Below are 21,167 nucleotides of genomic sequence, written 5' to 3'. Positions count from 1 at the left end.
TCGCCCAGGTGGCAGACTCCCTATCTGTTGTTTTCCTAGCCTTTTCCTTAAATCATTGGAAAGAAATTGGAAATTTATTGAAATCTCACTTAGTAAGTTAATCCAATCCCTAACTCCCCTTCCTGCAAATGAATATTTGCCCCATTTTGTCCTCTTGATTTTCAACTTTATCTTGATATTGTGATCCTTCCTACTTTTAAATACAGCACTTAAACTTATTCGTCTACTAAAGTCATTCCACGCTATCTCTCCACCGACAGCTCGGAACATACCACTTAGTCGATCAGCTCGTCTCCTTCTCCCAAGACTTCCCAGTCCAAACATTGCAAAATTTTTGTTACGCTATACTTTTGTCGGAAATCACCCAGAACAAATCGAGCTGCTTTCCTTTGGTATTTTTTCCAGTTCTTGAATAAAGTAATCTTGGTGAGGGTCCAATACACTGCAACCATACTCTAGTTTGGGTCTTACCAGAGACTGATATACCCTCTACTTTACATCCTTACTACAACCCCCAAATATCCTCATAATCATGTGCAAAGATCTGTACACTTTATTTTCAATCCCATTATGTGATTACCCAAATCATTTCAATCAAAGAGTCACTACTGATCTGCATTTAGGGCAGTCGCCCAGATGGCAGATTCCCTATATCTTATATTCCTAGCCTTTCTGAAATGATTGCAAAGAAATTGGAAATTCATTGACATCTCCCTAGGTAAGTTATTTCAATCCCTAACTCCCCTTCCTATAAACGCGTAGACCAGGGCCTCTCAGGGTGCATGCGCGCGGTGCATGCACTGTGCACGGTGCAAAAGACGACTTGGCTTGGTTGACCAGAGTGCAGACCCCCCACTCCTCGATTTGGTGCAATAGCGCTTACTCTCTCTTTCCTCACGCCTGTCTCGCTCGCTCCGCCTGTCTCCCTCTGCCCCACTTGCGCCGTAGCGCTCCAAATCCGGGCTGACTTGAACCGAGTATAGGCGAGTTGAGCCGAGCTTAGCCGAGTAGCCCAGAGACGAAGCGTTGATCCGAGCCATGCCGAGCGGCAGCGATGCGCAGTGCACGGAGCTCTTGCGCCTCTATCTGCACGCGTGAGATTTTGGGCGTTTGAGAGGCCCTGGCGTAGACAGATTAATATTAGTACTACTTTATCCTACTATGATGTAATAGTAATGAAACATGCCGTATGGTTAAATACTAAAGTATCGAAAGGGTTACCATACACAAAGATACACATGAATATAACAGGCAAGATATTAACTAATATACCGTATCTACACTATAATTCTCTACTGAAATGTGGTTATGTGATTATTACAGATGGTGGATTACTATTATTTTCCCTGCTCCGCGGGACAGAGAATAAAAATGTCCTTAAATGCTGAAAAATATGAGGTTGTTTACAATAATTTCTCAAACATACTTCTGTCAAAACTACGCCAGGGACTTGAATTGAAAGTATTGGGATACAGGAACTTGATTATTATTAGCTAACTGCTCATAAATACTGAAAGATCTAGGGTGTGAAATATAAATTACGGATACTTTAACTGCCTACTCAGAACTACAACTGTTCGGAATACGAGAATCAGCTGACTTTTATTTATATTTTCTTGGTGCATTACAGCCTTTATTCACGACTGTAGCCAACAATGCAACATTTGAATACGAAGAGCGACAATAATCAATAATGAAGATCTTTCCTTATATTAAACCACGTGGGTACATTCACATAATGATCCCCAAAAGGAACTTTCACCCCATCAACGCAGTTATTAAAACGGAAAGGACTTTTTCAATATGTGAAATTCACGACCTGACTTTTAACCGCGTTTATCATCATACCATTGCCTACTGTCCATCTCACAACATTACCGAGGTCATTTTGCAGTTTCTCGCAATCTTGTAACTTATGTATTACTCTATACAGAATAGCATCATCTGCAAAGTGTCTTATCTCTGATTCCAGTTCTTTACTCATACCCCTTATATACCGTATTTTATCGCGTAATTCCCTTCTTTCTCGAAATATTTTCTTGAAAACACTAGGGAGGGATTTATGCGAGTGGTGCTTCTAGGCATTCAGAAAGGAAGGGAAACGATGTATTAGGTAAAAGTTATATTTACGGTAATACCGATATGTGAAAAAAGTGGTACCTACCGGTATTTATTTTCAATTAACACAAAAGAATACCACGGTTTCATTAGGCTACAATGAAGAGCATCAATGCATTGTTTCATTGTTTCTTTTCTCTCACTACTCTGCGGCCTCACTTTCGTCACTATCATCACTATTTCCAGGCTCAGGTAACACATCATCTTCATTTTCACTATTCCACAACATGTCGTCCTCGGAACCGTCAATGGCACAAGAAATTCCAGTTTTTTTTAAACTCTTCTTAACAACATCGACACTAATTTTCTCCCACGCCCGGATTATCCACTCGCACACCGTCGGTATTGATGGCTTCCTTATCTTGCCTCCTGGAGTCAGCTGATGAGATCCCGCCGCCATCCATTCTGAATACAGGTGTCGAAGATGTTCTTTGAAAGGTTTGTTGACGCTGACATCTAAAGGTTGAAGAATGGACGTTAAACCTCCAGGGATGATGACAGGATGGGACTTCATCAGTTTCATTTTCTCTTTTACAGCTTCCACAAGGTGACAAGGACAAGGAGGGACTTCTTTTGTAATAATGGCCCTGGTCGTCTTCCCCAGACTTTCTCCAACCAATCCACCATCAAATCTGCTGTCATCCAGCCCTTTTCTTGAACTCGTACGTGAATTCCATGTGGCGTAGTCTCCTTTGGTAATGTCTTCCTTTCAAAGATGACATACGGTGGAAGTTTATTGCCGTCTGCTGTAATGCACAACATCACTGTGCATCTTAGACTCTCTGCTCCAGTCGTCTTCACAAGGACACTTTTTGAGCCAGTTGGAGCAACGGTGGCGTTGTGCGGCATATCAAAAAACACTGGCGTCTGGTCAGCGTTACCAACCTGAGAGAGTAAATAGTCATATTACTGTCGCACTTTGATTACGTAACGATGGAACTCGATTACCTTATCTGTGTAGTCTCGAGGTAAACGCTGGCACAAAGATGTTCTCCTCCGTAAACTGAGATTTTGCCGTCTCATAAAACGAATCACCCAACCAATGCTTGCTTTAAAATCCTTTCTGTCAATGTTGAGCGTGGCAGCTATCTCGCGAGCTTTGTTCTGAATCATTTCGTAAGAAACAGCACAACCATCATTCTGAAGTTCATTAACATAAGCAATTACACCATTATGAATTTCGGGATTATTTCCCTGTTTTAGGCCCACGGAAAGATTTTTAGCTTGCCTTTGCAGTCATAAGTTTATCTTTCTGTCTCCGCCAATACCGTATTGAATTAGGATCAACGGAGAAATGTCTTCCTGCAGCTTTCACTCCATTTGTATCGGCGTAAGATAACACATTTAATTTAAATTTTGCCGTGTAGTTTGAATATTTCGACATTATGACGACTTGTAACATACTGACCTAGAAACACGTCTGCAACTTCGCTGTTCAAATTTATAGTATGTTGTGACAAAGGAAACATTTTTATGTCAAGTACCGCTGTGTTCATTGTTGTCCATTATCAAGTCATTCGAAGGCCGCTCCAATAAGAACAAACCGCGAGAGGGAATTATGCGCGATATTTAATAAAATAATTTTAATGATGAAAAATCGTAGGGGGAGGGAAATATGCGAAGGGGGAGCTTATGCGATAAAATACGGTATATAAGAAAACATAAAGGTCCAATAATACTGCCCTGAGGAATTCCTCTCTTAATTATTACAGGGTCAGATAAAACTTTGCCTAGTCTAATTCTCTGAGATCTATTTTCTAGAAATATAGCCACCCATTCAGTCACTCTTTTGTCTAGTCCAGCTGCACTAACTTTTCCCAGTAGTTTCCCATGATCTGCCCTGTCAAATGTCTTAGACAGGTCAATCGCGATACAGTCTATTTGACCTCCTGAATCAAAATACCTGGCTGGAATCCTACAATTTAAGCTTCAATGGAATAACCTTCCCTAAACCCGAACTGGCTTCTATAGAACCAGTTATTAATTTTGCAAACATGCCTAATAATACAATCAGAAAGATTGTTCTTCCAACGCTTACATGCAAGGCATGTCAAACTTACTGGCCTGTAATTATCAGCTTTATGTATATCACCCTGTCCTTCATGCACAGGGACTACTATAGCAACTCTCCATTCATTTGGTATAGCTCCTTCATGCAAACAATAATCAAATAAGTACTTCAGATATGGTACTATATCCCAACCTATTGTCTTTAGTACATCCCACGAAATCTTATCAATTCCAGCTTATTTTCTAGTTCTCAACATTTGTATCTTATTGTAAATTTCGTTGTTATCATAGGTAATCTTTAAACTTCTTTAGTGTTTGTCACCTCCCCTATCTGGACATTATCCTTGTAACCAACAATCTTTACACACAGCTGACTGAATATTTCAGACTTTTGAAGATCGTCGCATACACACTCCCCTTGTTCATTAATGACTCCGAGAATGTCTTTCTTGGAAAAACATGTTTCTGCCTTAAAGTACCTATACAGACTCTTCCGTTTTGCACTACAATTTGTATGATTGCAAATTATGCTTGATGTCGTGTTATCCTTAGCTGACTTCTTTGCTTTCTTTGCCTATTTTACACGTTAGTGCCTATTTACATGCCTATTTTGGCTCATTTAAGAGCCTATATACTTGCCTATTTTAACAGTGCCTATAATTCTCATCTCCAGTGATCACCATAACACGGCATGCGCTACACGTAGGAAGGCGGCGGTGTGCGCCAACTGCGCGAGGGGCCACCCTGCCTCTCATCGCAGTTTTCCTGTATACCACGCCATGGCCCGGCAGAGAGGAAGGAGGCCTAGTGCCATGACACGTATCCATACAGCAGGTCCCCGTCTTGGTGGGCTTGACCTAATTCTCCGGGATCGGAGACTGGGTACGGGGTACCCCAACGGGGTCGAGTGGTGTGACAGGCCCTAGTGCCTATTACCGCATGGCTCGACAACTGGTAAGGCCCGCGCTAGTCACAGCAGTGCCCTGAAGGACTGGTTCCCTGAATAACTGGAGGAATAGGCTAATGTCTTGTGCATGATACCTGTTCCCAACTAAAGCAATTACCTAGACCTTTCCAGAACCACATCCTTGCACGCGCTATTTACTGTCAGGTTTTACATGTGGCATCTTTCTATTTCTGCCTGTGTGGTTTTGTCCTGACCCTTATTACCCGATTACGCCGCTATTGATACCCATCACCACATCTGGACTGGTAACATGCTGAGCATGGAGACAAGAAAATACACCTGTAGTATCACACTCCCAATCCTCCATGCTATATGTTTCTTCTTGGAACTAATAGCATGTCAGAGGCGATGTAGATTAGAGTCGATCGCCACACGGGGGAGCGGAGTTTAAGGGGCCCCCCGAAAGAAAAAAGTACTCTGCACCACTCTTCCGCGCTGAAGAGTGATCTGTCTAGGTTTCCTGCCTCCCAAATGAAGCCAGAAATATTTTGGGTCGGCGGCCAGGAGGTGACCTTCCCTATTTTTGGTCGGGGTAGGGAAGTGACTTCAGGGGGAGGAGAGGGCCCTCACCCAGTCGCAATAAAAACCTTGGTCGCTAAATTGTTCGATACTTTTCCTCCAGTGTGAGGGTAAGTTAGCGTCCGTAGTGGGTAAGGTTAGTTTAAGACGCCATTATGATGTCATAATCTCACCTATGGGGAACCTGTGAGGTTAGGGTTGCCCACGTAGGTAAAGTTTGACATCATTATGACGTCAAAAAGGTGTAATGACCTCATGTCAATGATCTTGCCTACATCAATAAATGCTGACTCGGCAAAAAGCGTGGGAAAATACTGACTCAGTACCCATTGTTTCAGAACTTTCTTTGCTCTTTCTACTGACTTGGTAATACAAATCTTAAGCCAGACTCAGCGGAACAAATTACAGAACGTTTCTTGTAAAACATTTAGATGATTTGTTAGGAGGCATTCTGTTGATGGTTAGACAGATCATGTGGTTCATGTACGATAATGTTCTAGCTTATTACAGACGTGAAATCTTGAATGGTACATGCAATAATAGTTGCATAGACAGAGGTGGTGGCGTGGTGGTGGTGTTTATATTAAGAGGAAGTACAACTGGGAAATCTTTCTCTCTAATCTGAAAGAAAAATGAAAAGGGTCCAGTCTTTCGAAAAATGAAGGTATCAGCAAGAAAGTGATGGTCCACGAAGGGTTGGAAAGAGTCCCTAGGCCTCGCAAACAATACCGTCAGTGCCGGAAGAAAACAAGAGTTGACGAAGTGAGGTAAGATAGGAAGGATGAAAGCCAGGAGCCTGGAACAGGTAAGTGGCTTTCTACGTTCACCTTACCTAAACTGAATGAAGTACTATCTCTGGTGGTACCTAAGTGATTTACTCCAGTCCTGTGGAGAATGTGCAATATCTTCAGCAGCGCGTTATTGATGCATTGCGACAATTTGCCATAGGCCTGCTGTTTTCGAGCGGGTATGACAGTCAGCGATGCGACGTCCTGCTGCCTGTATTGGAGTCCATGGGGGCTCTAGACATGTCTCAACGTTCGGTATACCGCAGACTCTGTGTTATAACATTACGATCTCGCGTCTCAAACAAATAGCGCTATAGGTGTTTGTAGTCATTCTCAGGGGGGGGGGGGGGTGAGCGTGTAAGTTAGAATGTTGCTGATCAGGGATTCGAAAAGTGTGCAAATCGATTTGATGATTATTAAGTCACGTCCATGTGGTTCAGATTCCGCTTCAAAATTAAGACCTTTCGGAGTATGACAAATAGATTTGAGATTATGTAAAGTTGCCAGCTTCGTTGTTTTTCCAATTTCTTACCAGAAATGCAAGATATACTTTGAGTTTGATGCTGCTCTATTTCCTTCCTCCTAAAAGGCTGAAATAGAACGAAATTACGCGGAAGGAAATAAGCTAGAACTGCGTTACATGTAAAACTATAGTACCTAGTGGAGAATATTGAACACGAGAGCGATTTTTAATCACTTTTATATGTCTAAAACTTTACGGTAACATTTTTCATTATGTGAACGAGAAAGAGAAAATTCCCGCAAAAATTGCACTGTGGGGATGTTTTAGTGGGTTGAATAACGAAAAAAATATGACAGAAGAGGTGGTGGTAGTGGTGGTGGTGGTGGTGGTGGTGGTGGTGGTGGTGGTGGTGATGATTGTTATTATTGTTTTAAGGGGAAGTGCAACTAGGCAACGATTCTCTATTAACACTAATCGAAGGGAAAACGTGGAAGGGACCTGACACTTCGAAAAAGGAAGATATCGGCCAAAGAAAGATAAGGGCCACGAGGGGCGCGAAAATGAATGACTCCCTAGGATTCGAAACCTAATATCGTCAGGATCGAAAAGAGCAAGAGTTGACCAAGGGAGGTCGGATATGACTCATCTAAGGGCCTCGTGGTCGCCAAACAACTCTCTTTCTCCCCCCCCCACTTCCCCAGTTCAAAGCCCTTGTAGCTGACAGAAGAGGCCTGATAGTTACTGGGCTCAATAGAAACAAAAAATCAACTCGCACATCTCACAAATTGTGATTACTGATGATCCGTAAATATATGGCGTACGCTGGCCAGTTCCTCTCAAATCCTCCACACATTCAAACAGTTTTTCATTTCATTTCACAGGCAAGGGCAACATCGTATCAGAAAAATTAAGACATTTAAATTCCTCATTGAATAGGATTGGAACTAATAACTGTCATTTAACCACTAAACCAGGAAAATGGTCATGCTAACAGAAAAGTAAAGAATACACTGTATTTAAGCAACAACTAAGGAAATGGGAAGGATGATTTATTTTTGCTACCAGTTTAACGTCGCATTATCGTTGATAGGTTTCCGGCGATGCTGAGATGGGAAAGGGTATGGTATGAAATTGCTGTAGCCTTACATAAGTTATATTCCCAACATTTGCTAATGTGAAAATGGAAAAATATGGAAAGCCATCTTAAGGACTGCCGACAGAGCGATCTGAACCCGCCATCTCCCAAATCGAAGCATATAGCCACATGACTGCTACCACGTCCCTCAGTGGAAGAAGCACGAAAGACAGAACTTAAGGCCATGAACAAAAAGGAGGTAAAAGCCTCGATAATTACTAAAAGAGAAATCCTGGGAAGGAGTAGGTTTAGGATGAACTGGAAATTGAATGCACAAGACTGTAATTAGTACATTTTAATTTCTCACTTACTCACATGCGCCCCTTGTTGCAGTATCTCCGTGGCGGCAGCCAGCCCGATGCCCGTGGCTCCACCGGTAATGATAGCGACTTTTCCTTGGGGATTCATGAACTGTGCCTTTTTGCCGCCTCCACTGTGTAACATGACCAGATAGAATTAGCACAGCAAATATATCCTCGCTATAAACTAGTGATACAACTTTTAATTCACTATTTTTACATACTCGTGGGCTACCAAGGAAGCAATTCACCAAATTCTATTTCGGCGGTTGCTGGGTCTGGAAGTAATTTAACACTGAATTCATTAACTAACGTCGCTAGAGACAGCGCACCGCATCAAGCATTTCTGAGAAAATTACGATTCTCCATGCGAGATTCTCCTTGCCAGAGAAGGTAGCATCAATACTTTTCAGATCTGCATTTGTCTATTGCTCTCTGTGAGAAAGAGAGAAAGCATGATTTCCATCTCTTTGGATGGATGGGATCAAACCAAGACGTAATTTTTCATGGCAGGGATGTGATCGTGGTCTAGACCAGGGCCTCTCAAACGCCCAGAATGTCACGCATGCAGGCAGCGGCGCAGAGTTTCTGTGCACAGTGCATCGGTTCCACTCGGCTCGGACCAACGCTTCGTCTCTGTGCTACTCGGCTAAGCTCGGCTCAACTCGGCTCAACTCAGCTCGGATTTGGAGCGCTACGGAGCAAGTGAGGAAGAGGGAGACAGGGGTAGCGAGCGAGACAGGCGTGGGGAAAGAGAGAGACAGCGCTGTTGCTCCAAATCGAGGAGTGGGGGTCTGCACTCTGGTCAACCAAGCGAAGTCGTCTTTTGCACCGTGCACAGTGCATGCACCAGGCGCATGCAACCTGAGAGGCCCTGGTCTAGACAAAAAAAAAATGACTGAATGAGTATCTATATGTTCAGAAAATAGAACTCAGAGAATTAGAGAAGATGAAGCATTATCTGATTCCGTAATCATTAAGAGGGGAATTTCTGAAGGCAGTATAATTGGACCTTTATATTTTCTTATATATTGTACCCATCCAAATGGTATTTTATTGGACGTAGAGAAGTTGGTTCAATTCTCGTAATGTAACACGGGTCTACGCGCGAGCGAGCATCCCCTGATTACCAGGCCGTTCCGCTGCGGACGAGAGGAAACTGTGTCAGGCGGTCAAGGACATCATGTACGTCATAAGGTTTACGTCACATAGCAAGTGCCCGAGACGAAGGGGAGTGTGATTCCAGAAAGATCTGCTCCAAATTGAGAAAAACGAATCACGTCGAGGAATAGCTGTCGACCAATGAGAATTAGCGAAGCTGTTCTATAGTCAGAGAATCATTCTGGAAAGAAGACGAACAGTGTGATTTTAGTAAGGCTGAGAGACAGATGGAATACGATAGTCACTGCTAAAGCTGTTGAAGGAACTACTATCTGCGCACTTTTTAGCAATAGATTTGTGTACGGGTTTGAGGAGCAAGGAGGGATCATTTCCGGTTCCGTTAGTACTGCCAACTGAATGGAAATGAAATCTGAATCGATAATATGATCGATCGATATGAATATTCTAAACCTTTGTTATCTTAAGCCAACAACTGCGTCACACACACCATTATATAACATTATATAACATTTCTCGATGCGAATCTTATTCCTATAGTTTAGCTTTGCTGTGTAAATAACAACAGTACTAGTACGTAAAGTGTACGCCAGATATCGCACAGCGATGCATAAGCGATTCATAGTTTGTATTTCAAAAGTTGCCAGTACGAATTTCGAAGATTGCCGAGGTCGACCAACTCAGCACTAGGGTGTAAATCTATCGCTAAAAGGTGCGCAGATAATAGTTGACTACGAGATAGTACTGCATGACGATTATAGTATTCTAGTGTGCCAATTTAATTTTTTGTTCAGACGGATCGGCCTAGTGCGATATCTCATTGCCGCACATTTGCCTGGGTGGAAGTTTCCAAACCACGGACAGTCAATACAAGACGTCACGTCGAGTTTTGTCGCAGAAACTTATGGAATGTTCTATTAGGGATTACGAGGGAAGATTATCATTGAAATTGAATCTTCGAGAGTAAACCTGGCCGAGGAATATCGTTTTCAACAGTAATATAGTGGACTATTCGAGATTCCGACAACTCAACGAAGTGCTGTAAACTGATAAATGAGGTCAAGATTTGAAGCTTTCTGCAGGGTTGAACCACATTGTACACTGACTGACAGAGCAAATGCAACACCAAGAAGGAGTGGTCAGAACGTTATGCCAATTGCAGGGTAGACTGACGTCACTGAGGTATGCTCATGATGTGAAATGCGCCGCTGTGCTGCGCACGTAGCGAACGATAAATGGGACACGGCGTTGGCGAATGGCCCACTTCGTACCGTGATTTCTCAGCCGACAGTCATTGTAGAACGTGTTGTCGTGTGCCACAGGACACGTGTATAGCTAAGAATGCCAGGCCGCCGTCAACGGAGGCATTTCCAGCAGACAGACGACTTTACGAGGGGCATGGTGATCGGGCTGAGAAGGGCAGGTTGGTCGCTTCGTCAAATCGCAGCCGATACCCATAGGGATGTGTCCACGGTGCAGCGCCTGTGGCGAAGATGGTTGGCGCAGCGACATGTGGCACGTGCGAGGGGTCCAGGCGCAGCCCGAGTGACGTCAGCACGCGAGGATCGGCGCATCCGCCGCCAAGCGGTGGCAGCCCCGCACGCCACGTCAACCGCCATTCTTCAGCATGTGCAAGACACCCTGGCTGTTCCAATATCGACCAGAACAATTTCCCGTCGATTGGTTGAAGGAGGCCTGCACTCCCGGCGTCCGCTCAGAAGACTACCATTGACTCCACAGCATAGACGTGCACGCCTGGCATGGTGCCGGGCTAGAGCGACTTGGATGAGGGAATGGCGGAACGTCGTGTTCTCCGATGAGTCACGCTTCTGTTCTGTCAGTGATAGTCACCGCAGACGAGTGTGGCGTCGGCGTGGAGAAAGGTCAAATCCGGCAGTAACTGTGGAGCGCCCTACCGCTAGACAACGCGGCATCATGGTTTGGGGCGCTATTGCGTATGATTCCACGTCACCTCTAGTGCGTATTCAAGGCACCTTAAATGCCCACCGCTACGTGCAGCATGTGCTGCGGCCGGTGGCACTCCCGTACCTTCAGGGGCTGCTCAATGCTCTGTTTCAGCAGGATAATGCCCGCCCACACACTGCTCGCATCTCCCAACAGGCTCTACGAGGTGTACAGATGCTTCCGTGGCCAGCGTACTCTCCGGATCTCTCACCAATCGAACACGTGTGGGATCTCATTGGACGCCGTTTGCAAACTCTGCCCCAGCCTCGTACGGACGACCAACTGTGGCAAATGGTTGACAGAGAATGGAGAACCATCCCTCAGGACACCATCCGCACTCTTATTGACTCTGTACCTCGACGTGTTTCTGCGTGCATCGCCGCTCGCGGTGGTCCTACATCCTACTGAGTCGATGCCGTGCGCATTGTGTAACCTGCATATCGGTTTGAAATAAACATCAATTATTCATCCGTGCCGTCTCTATTTTTTCCCCAACTTTCATCCCTTTCGAACCACTCCTCCTTGGTGTTGCATTGTCACTGTCAGTCAGTGTACATCATTGCGCCAGTTAAGTATTGTAAGGCAAACTGTTAGTCTACAATGAGTGTGGATCAAATTTTAATAACAAATTTTAGTTTCAGCATCATCAAACGAAGGCCAGTCGTCATCATGGACCGACCAAGAAGGAAATTCTGGGGAACTCTAAAACACCGCTGGAGTGATTCTACACTATTTGACTGCACAGGAATCCTGATGTGTTAAGCTGACGTGTGTGAGCCAGCACGATGAATTTTTTCATCTACAACCCGTCATAATCCGGAGAAGGAACCTACATCTACACCTATATTCAAGACGCCGGAGATTTACATCGGAATAATAAGTACCCTTGTCACATTTTCTTCTCTTTCGGTAGATTGCTAGTTGGATTGTATTCTCATATAATGAAACGTAGATTAGAGATGTAGTATTTAAGTGTGGTGATGGTAGAGTAGTCATTGATTCATTGATTTCATTTTGTACATTTCTTGGAATATTGCTGTGTTGATCCTGTGATTGATAACCACAGTTGTTAGTGAATTTCACGAGGTTACGTGTAATTAAGGTCTTCGAAATGGATTACGGGGAATGAAATATTATTATTATAATAATAATAATAATAATAATAATAATAATAATAATAATAATAATAATAACAAGGAAGATGTATGACTTCATTAAAATCATGAATATAATAAGAAATTATCGGATTATGTTAAAGCAACAATTAAATCGAAGCTTTGGTAAAGAAATGACTTGTGGAGTAAGTCAGACCTTAGAAGGGAAGGTGATAGCTGTGCACAGTAGGCAGCTCATCGAGATGATGCGTTTAGGAATAATAATCAGGGATATAATAATAATGAGTCGGAACAATTTAAACTTGTTGTTGAGAGTTAAATGTGAGCGACGATTGCGATGATAAACTTTTTATGATAAAAATGGACAACATGATGACCGCTAGGGTACATGTTAGTCGTAATGATATTATGATTTATGGTGATATGACTCAATAATTTGTTTTTTCCTTTCCCTGAGGTTATGAGTGCATTCTTCGATGTATCCCTAACTGATGGTGGTGATGATTGTTTCTTTTCTTTCCTTGTTCATTATATTTTGGTCATTCATCACAGGTCATGGTGATTCATTACTATTATCTGAAAATAATGCGAGGGTCTTCAACCAAATTCTGAAGAGAAACACATAATAATAATAATAATAATAATAATAATAATAATAATAATAATAATAATAATAATAATAATAATAATAATAATAATAGTAATAGTAATAATAATAACCTTGATACTATGATATAATCCGCTGATAAATAATTGGGGGAGATTGTGTAATTGTGTGACAGCTTATCCATGTGTTTCAACAAGTGTTAATTCTTTTGGTGATTTTTCATGTGGTTTATTGTCATGTGGAGTTTTGTTTCCGTTTGTTGCGCGTTTCGCTACGTGATACTCTGTTATCTATCCATAGTAAATTAATAAGTGAATAATCGTTTAAAATTGTCAATAAAAGAATACAGTCGAACGTAATCTGAGGAGAGTAAACTTGCCAAAGAATTTCCAAATTAAATGTTAAATGAATTTTCCAAGTAAATGTTAAAAGGATTTTCTTACGATAATGTTCAAAGATTTTTCCAAGTATTTTGTAAGCGAATTTTCTAAGTATTGTGAAAGAATTTTTGAAATGGAAATATAGCAGAATTCTCCAAAAAAATTGTAAAGGAAATTTCCAGAAAATTGAATGAAATGATTTTCCAAAGTGTCATGGTGAATTAGAGAGAGAAATTGATGGCGATTTGCCCAGAACTTACATGAAGGAGCAGTAAAATTGGTAAAGAATTTATAATTCAAGGGAATTTTTTATAATTTTATGATCTAATGTAGCACTATTGGCCACAACGACATTGTCACTAACATTATGATTGGTCCAATGTTACAGTTCCGTAAATCGAGGATTTCACCTGATGCATGGTGTCGGATGGTGTTTAAATGAAGACGGGTTGAATCAAATGGAACCTATAAGCATGCAGTGTACATATGTTCACGTTACAGATCAGAAGCAATCAATTTGAGCTGTATTGGTGTAAATAGGTTTTTTTTCCTTTTCTCATCTGCATGTCCAGACTGTTGTTTATTTAATAAATGTTATTGTTATTTTTGTTCCTTTTTTTTTCATGCTGTGTCACCTATCCGGTCACCTATATCCCTGCAAATAAAAAAATTCAGGAGGTCTGTCCCGAAACAGTAAAGTTGGCCCTGCGAACGTTCCACCCTTTGAGACTCTCACTCCGTCGACTGAGCGACCCCGGAAAAGGGGACAGTATATATATAAAAGTGATATTAGTAAAGAATAGTAAATATTTTTGCGAATGATGTTATACTGTATAGAGTAATAAATAAGTTACAAGATTTTGAGCAGCTGCGAAAAGACCACGACAATGTTGTAAGACGGACAGCAGGCAATGGTATGATGATAAACGGGGTTAAAAGTCGGGTTGTGAGTTTCACTAATAGGAAAAGTCCTCTCGGTTTAAATTACTGCATTGATGGAATGAAAGTTCCTTATGGGAATCACTGTAGGTATCTAGGTATTAATATAAGGAAATATCCAGTGGGGGCTCGTGACAGCATTTTCAGGGGGTTCACAGCAACAGTTTTGTTCACGTCTCAAATGTACCAAAGTAGAATGAAAATCAGCACAAAACAACTTACTTCAATCATTTCACTCGAAGTTCCTTGTGCGGTTCCTTCTCCACTCATAATATGGTAGAACCCCTGAGCCACTCAGCCCGGTTAATGATTTATTCACAAGAGGTATGGAATCAAGAGGCCTCAGAGGTTCAAACTGAGGATTGTGAAGACAATTCACACAGACTGAACTCTGTAATAACCAAGGTTGAACTTTTCTGAAACTAATCAGTGAATGTACAACAAAACAAAAATTATGACTGTTGGGCTGAGTGACTCAGACGGTTGAAGCACTGGCCTTCTGACCCCAGCTTCGCAGGTTCAATACTGGCTCAGTGCGGTGGTATTTGAAGATGCTCAAATACGTCAGCCTTGTTTGGTAAATTGGCACTGCGGGACTCAATTCCGACACCTCGGCGTCTCCGAAAACCGTAAAAGTAGTTAGTGGGATCTAAAAACGATATTATTATATGTTTATTATTATTATTATTATTATTATTATTATTATTATTATTATTATTACATTATAATACGGTGATTAAACCTGAAGTCCTGTATGCAAGTGAAATTTTGGTACTTAATAATAAAGATGATCTGGAAAACATCTTGAAGAAGGAAAGGAAGATCTTGAGGAAAATTCTTGGCCCGGAGAAAAAAGAAGGGTATAGGCTCAAATCACGCATAGCTACGGAAAGACTGTCCAACATTGCCGCAGACGTCAGGAAACGAAGACTGAAATTCTATGGACACGTTCACAGACTATTGTCTTCAAGGCTAACCCACAAGATTTGGACATGTACTGAAAAACTGAAGAACGTGCCATGGATACAAGATGTTAAAAATGATCTAAAAGGCCCAGAGAGAACCATCAAAAATACTGAACAGAAACATTTACCGTCACACGATAAATAGTTGGGTAGTAAAGCCAGAGAATGAAGTCTTTTGATCGGGGACTAAGTGGGCAGAAGAAAGGAAACAGGCACACAGTGAAAGAATGAAAGCAATATGGTCTGTTAGAAAGGCGAATCATAAATGCAATGCGTGATCCAACAGGGTCCATGATATTATAATGTATAGAGTAATAAATAAGTTGCAAGATTTTGAGCAGCTGCAAAAAGACCACGACAATGTTGTAAGATGGACAGCAGGTGATGGTATGATGATAAACGGGGTTAAAAGTGGGGTCAAGATTTTGAGCAGCTGCAAAAAGACCACGACAATATTGTAAGATGGACAGCAGGCGATGGTATGATGATAAACGGGGTTAAAAGTGGGGTTGTGAGTGTCACTAATAGGAAAAGTCCTCTCGGTTTAAATTACTGCGTTGATGGAGTGAAAGTTCCTTATGGGAATCACTGTATGTATCTAGGTATTAATATAAGGAAATATCCAGTGTGGGCTTGTGACATTTTCAGGAGGTTCACAGCAACATTTTTGTTCACGTCTCAAATGTACCAAAGTAGAATGCAAATCAGTACAAAATATTATTATTATTATTATTATTATTATTATTATTATTATTATTATTATTATTATTATTATTATTATTATTATTATTATTATTATTATTATTATTAAAATTCCGTACCCTGATGGTGGGCCTCCTACAGGGCGACGTCATAGAGGAGATGTGCTGCTGTGATTTGAGGTGAGAAGAACGTGAGAGAGGAGCGGTTGTGGCCTATAAAAGGAACTGTTGATGTATTTCATCATTCGCTTTTGAGAGGAGAATGGAAAACTATGGAAAACCATCCTCAGGACAGCGAACAGGGTACCAACCCCACCGCCTCCCGAATGCCGATCTGAAAAAACACAGTAAAGCCGTGGCCATTGTCAGCCGAAGCTACTCATCTCGGTGAAAGTAAAATTCACAGAAAATTAGCTACAATGCTGTATTGTAGCGAATATTTAAAAATGCGAACACTATTCTTGGTTTCAGATAACACGAAGTTCACCTAGGTACGACAAGCATAAAAATAGAGTACCGGTGCCACAAAATGCGCACTGTGGCGCTATCTCTGATGAGAGACTGAAACTACTAGCGCCGAGTGGCTTGGTACCGAAATTTATCATCGATTTTCATCTCTATTCTATCATATCCTCTTTGATTCTGCACAATATAAAGCAAACTTCATCCCGCGATTACTAACCTGTTCAGAAGTACCCACTGGCGAAATCTTCCGGCGGCAATGTAATGCAATAGTAACTTCTGGAGGCTGTGGCCGGCAGTAACAGGGGAGAGGCGGACCCTTGTGGTCAACTGTAATACTATCTCTGGTTTGAGGATGTTTGCAGACGGAGAGGCACATACGGTACCTTACTGTGCTCCTCATTCGTGGGGGTTATCTGTGCATAAACCATAACGTCATGTACATGCACGTGCGTATAGTCTTCAGGCTTATAGCACAACCTACAGTGTGCTTCCCGCATTGTCAGTCGAAACGAACAACTGTCAGTGTAACGAAACTTCGATGTAAGTCGAATGCTTGTGATCGATTGATGAAATCAGGTCGAAACAAAGGAAACAATTTTGAATTATCCATGAATAAGAAAATATGCATTAGAATTAGGCGTTCACGTGCTCGTGTGCTCCTGAGAACCCACCGCCACTGGAAATATCTTAACTGGAGTAATCACATAAATGGGATTGTAAATAAAGGGTACAGCAACAGAGAAGTGGTACAAGGTACTTAACACAAAACATCCTCATTTCCCGAAAGATATACCAATGAATGTATGGGAGATATTGAAGATCCGAATGCATACAGGGGCATAGCATTAGAATGTACAGCCTTCAAAATCCTAACGAGTCTCTTGAATAACCGCCTATACAAAATGATAGAGGAATTCATCCCTGAAGAGCAGTTCGGTTTCACCAAGGGAAAATCGACTTTACACGCTGTGAAATGTCTTATGGACGAAATTGAGGAAGCCTTGAGGGATCCGAGAGGAAAGCTCCATGTGACTTTTGTGGACTATACCAAGGCATTTGCCCTCATAAGCAGATCCATAATAATAGGAAAGCTGGTAGGGTACATAGGGGAAAATTACATCACAAGAATTATTAGGAATATTCTTGGGGATAACCTGGTACAGATAGACAACAGTGTTGACAGATCCAGACCGCTAGAACAGAAAAATGGCGTGCTACAAGGAGATCCACTTAGCCCATTATTGTTCAATATAGCCACATCAAATATCACCAAATACATCAAAGCGGACGTCAAAATACTGATCTATGCTGACGATATGGCTCTTATGTCACCCGAGATAACAAAACTTCAAGAAGCCTTCGACCAACTGGAAAAGTGGGCCACCAGAAATGAACTGCAACTTAACGAAAAGAAAACGGTGACAATGACGTTCAGGAATGGAGGCAGACCAGCAGCCAATGACAAGATCACATACAAGAACGAGCCACTATCAATCGTCTCTTACTTTAAATACCTAGGGATCACCTTTCAGACATATGGTATTGTTTTCACGATACATGTCCAAGAAAGAATAACAGCTGCAACCTTAGCCATGACTGATATAAAAAACCTTCCAAAGATCTCGCTGGCAACCGCAATGGAAATATTCAAATTGAAAATTACCCCCGTAATAACATATGGTATGGCATTAATTTGGAAGTATCTTACCAAAAGCAATCTAGCAGATATAGAAAAAGTGAAAGCCAAATTCTTAAAAAAAGCTTTATGTGTATCAAAGTACACCCGATCGCGCCTGGTATATGTGCTGGCAAGAGAAACTTTTTTCACAGAAGATCTCCGCCTACAACTGCAACTACCCTCTACACCGGCATGCGAAAATTTGCTTATTGACCTTCAGAGAAAAAGGGAAGAAATATGGCTGGATTTCTACTCTACAGACGCTATGTTAAACAGCGAATGGAAAAAGCCCGGTTATCAGCTTAGACATGTAATGACCCGATTTGCTGTTCATGGATTTCACCACCGGTTATGCAGCAGAACCAACTACCATGAACCAAACGATTCACAGTGCTTCTGCAAATGTGTGGCAAGGGCTGTGAAAGGTATCAAGCAATGTCATGCAGGAAAAGATTGGTGTCACTGACTAAATTCTGCCTCGATGAAAATGAGAACTAAAATTATTTTCTTTGCACATTGTGCGAATCTTTACTATTAAATAAAATAAAGGGTACATATCTCTGCACGTGGTTATGAGGGTATTTAGGGGCTTCAGTAAGGATGTAAAGGAGAGGGCATATAAGTATCTGGTAAGACCCCTACTAGAGTGTAGTTACTGTGTATGTGACCCTCACCAGGATTACTTGATTTAATAACTGGAAACAAATCCAAAGAAAAGCAGCTCGGTTTGTTCTGGGAGATTTCTGCCAAAATAGTAGCGTTACGAAAATGTTGCAAAGTTTGGGCTGGAAAAACTTGGGAGAAGGGAGACGAGCCGCTCGACTAAGTGGTATGTCCTGGGATGTCAGTGGAGAGATGGCGTAGGATGACATTAGTAGACGAATAAATCTAGTGGTGTTTTTAAAAGTAGGAAAGGTCACAATATGAAGATAAAGTTGGAATTTAAGAGGACAAATTGGGGCAAATATTAATTTATAGGAAGGGGAGTTAGGGAGATGTTCAATAAATTTCCACATTCTTTGCAATTATTGAAGAAAAGACTCGGTAAATAACAGATAGGGATTCCGCCACCTGGTCGACTGCCCTAAATGCCGATCAGTGGTGATTGATTGATTGATTGATTGATTGATTGATTGATTGATTGATTGATTGATTGATTGATTGATTGATTGATTGATTGATTGATTGATTGATTGATTGATTGATTGATTGATTGATTGATTGATTGATTGATTGATTGATTGATTGATTGATTGATTGATTGATTGATTGATTGATTGATTGATTGAACTGTAGATGGTTCATGGTTTTACACTGGTCGGTAAATATTTTACGGAAAACGAAGGAATTATGGCATATTTAGAGCCACAGTTAGAAAGCCAGCATATCTAGATGAAATTAACATCTTCCAGTATAAAATCCTACCTAAGTTACAAGTCTGAGAGAAGTACATGTGAATGTGTGCACTTGTCCAGGTTATCAACCCAAGTTTCTTTTAGTGACGCTTTCTGGAGAGTGGTGAGTGCGTACGTAAGACGCTTAAAGAAATACACCTACAACATTGCTGCATTTTCAGGTTTTTAGAAAGTATGGCAAAATCATCTGCAAATGCTAGACAGTTTATTTCAACACCTTTGTTCTTTCTTCCCAGTGTTGTTGGTGAACATTCGTTATTATTATTATTATTATTATTATTATTATTATTATTATTATTATTATTATTATTATTATTATTATTATTATTATTATTATTATTATTATTATTATTAAACATTTGGAACGATCACTGACAATACACTAGAGACAAGATATAACTTCTTGGACATAGTTAAGTTCAGTCGACAACTGCACTGCAAGATATACACTACTCCTGAATGTCCGCATGTATTTTATTTACAAGAAGAAATCTACTTATTTGAACTACCTAAATGTGGCGTCAAAAGCCATTTTTTTTTTTTTTGCTAGTTGCTTTACGTCGCACCGACACAGATAGGTCTTATGGCGACGATGGGACAGGGAAGGGCTAGGAGTGGGAAGGAAGCGGCCGTGGCCTTAATTAAGGTACAGCCCCAGCATTTGCCTGGTGTGAAAATGGGAAACCACGGAAAACCATTTTCAGGGCTGCCGACAGTGGGGTTCGAACCTACTATCTCCCGAATACTGGATACTGGCCGCACTTAAGCGACTGCAGCTATCGAGCTCGGTGCGTCAAAAGCCATGACCGTCGCAACGAACTCTCATTCTAATTATAACCGTCGCAGTGAAGCGAAAAATTCGACGCCCGACTGGAGCTTCTCACATGTTTTTTTTTTTTTTTTTTTTTTTTTGCAAGCTGCTTTACGTCGCACCGACACAGATAGGTCTTATGGCGACGATGGGATTGGTAAGGGATAGGAGTGGGAAGGAAGCGGCCGTGGCCTTAATTAAGGTATAGCCTGGTGTGAAAATGGGAAACGCGAATTTCAGGGCTGCCGATAGTGGGGTTCTAACCTACAGTCTCCCGTTTGCAAGCTCACAGCTGCGCGCCCCTAACCGCATGACCAACTCTCCCGGTCTTCTCACATTTTGTCAAGCAGTTGCTTATGAAAGTGTGCTCGCTTCCATGACTCAAATATAAAGTTATTAAACCAACAGATGTCAAATGTTGTTAGTCACTTGTGAGAAAGTACATACCGGGCGAGTTGGCCGTGCGGTTAGGGGCATGAGGCTGTGAGCTCGCATCTGGAAGATAGTGGGTTCGAACCCCACTGTCGGCAGCCCTGAAGATGGTTTTTCGTGGTTTCCCATTTTCACACCAGGCAAATGCTGGGGCTGTACCTTGATTAAGGCCACGGCCGCTTCCTTTCCATTCCTAGGCCTTTCCTGTCCCATCGTCGCCGTAAGACCTATCTGTGTCGGTGCGACGTAAAGCAACTTGCAAAAAAAAAAAAAAAA

General features: G+C 41.6%; 1 protein-coding gene across 1 annotated transcript in view; it reads right to left on the bottom strand.

The window, feature by feature from the left end:
- Nucleotides 1-8,429, bottom strand: part of LOC136874865 (15-hydroxyprostaglandin dehydrogenase [NAD(+)]) — a 91,569-nt gene extending 83,140 nt beyond the window's left edge. The window contains exon 1 of the mRNA XM_067148553.2: nucleotides 8,316-8,429. Within this exon, the coding sequence (XP_067004654.1) occupies nucleotides 8,316-8,408 (93 nt within the window). The 5' untranslated portion in view covers nucleotides 8,409-8,429. The remainder of the gene's footprint in view (nucleotides 1-8,315) is intronic.
- Between the last annotated feature and the right edge of the window lie 12,738 nt (nucleotides 8,430-21,167).

The sequence above is a fragment of the Anabrus simplex genome, chromosome 5, assembly GCF_040414725.1.
Source record: "Anabrus simplex isolate iqAnaSimp1 chromosome 5, ASM4041472v1, whole genome shotgun sequence".
In the NCBI taxonomy this organism is placed as follows: domain Eukaryota; kingdom Metazoa; phylum Arthropoda; class Insecta; order Orthoptera; family Tettigoniidae; genus Anabrus; species Anabrus simplex.
Note: the sequence above shows the minus strand (reverse complement) of the source record. Positions and strands in the feature narration are given on the sequence as shown.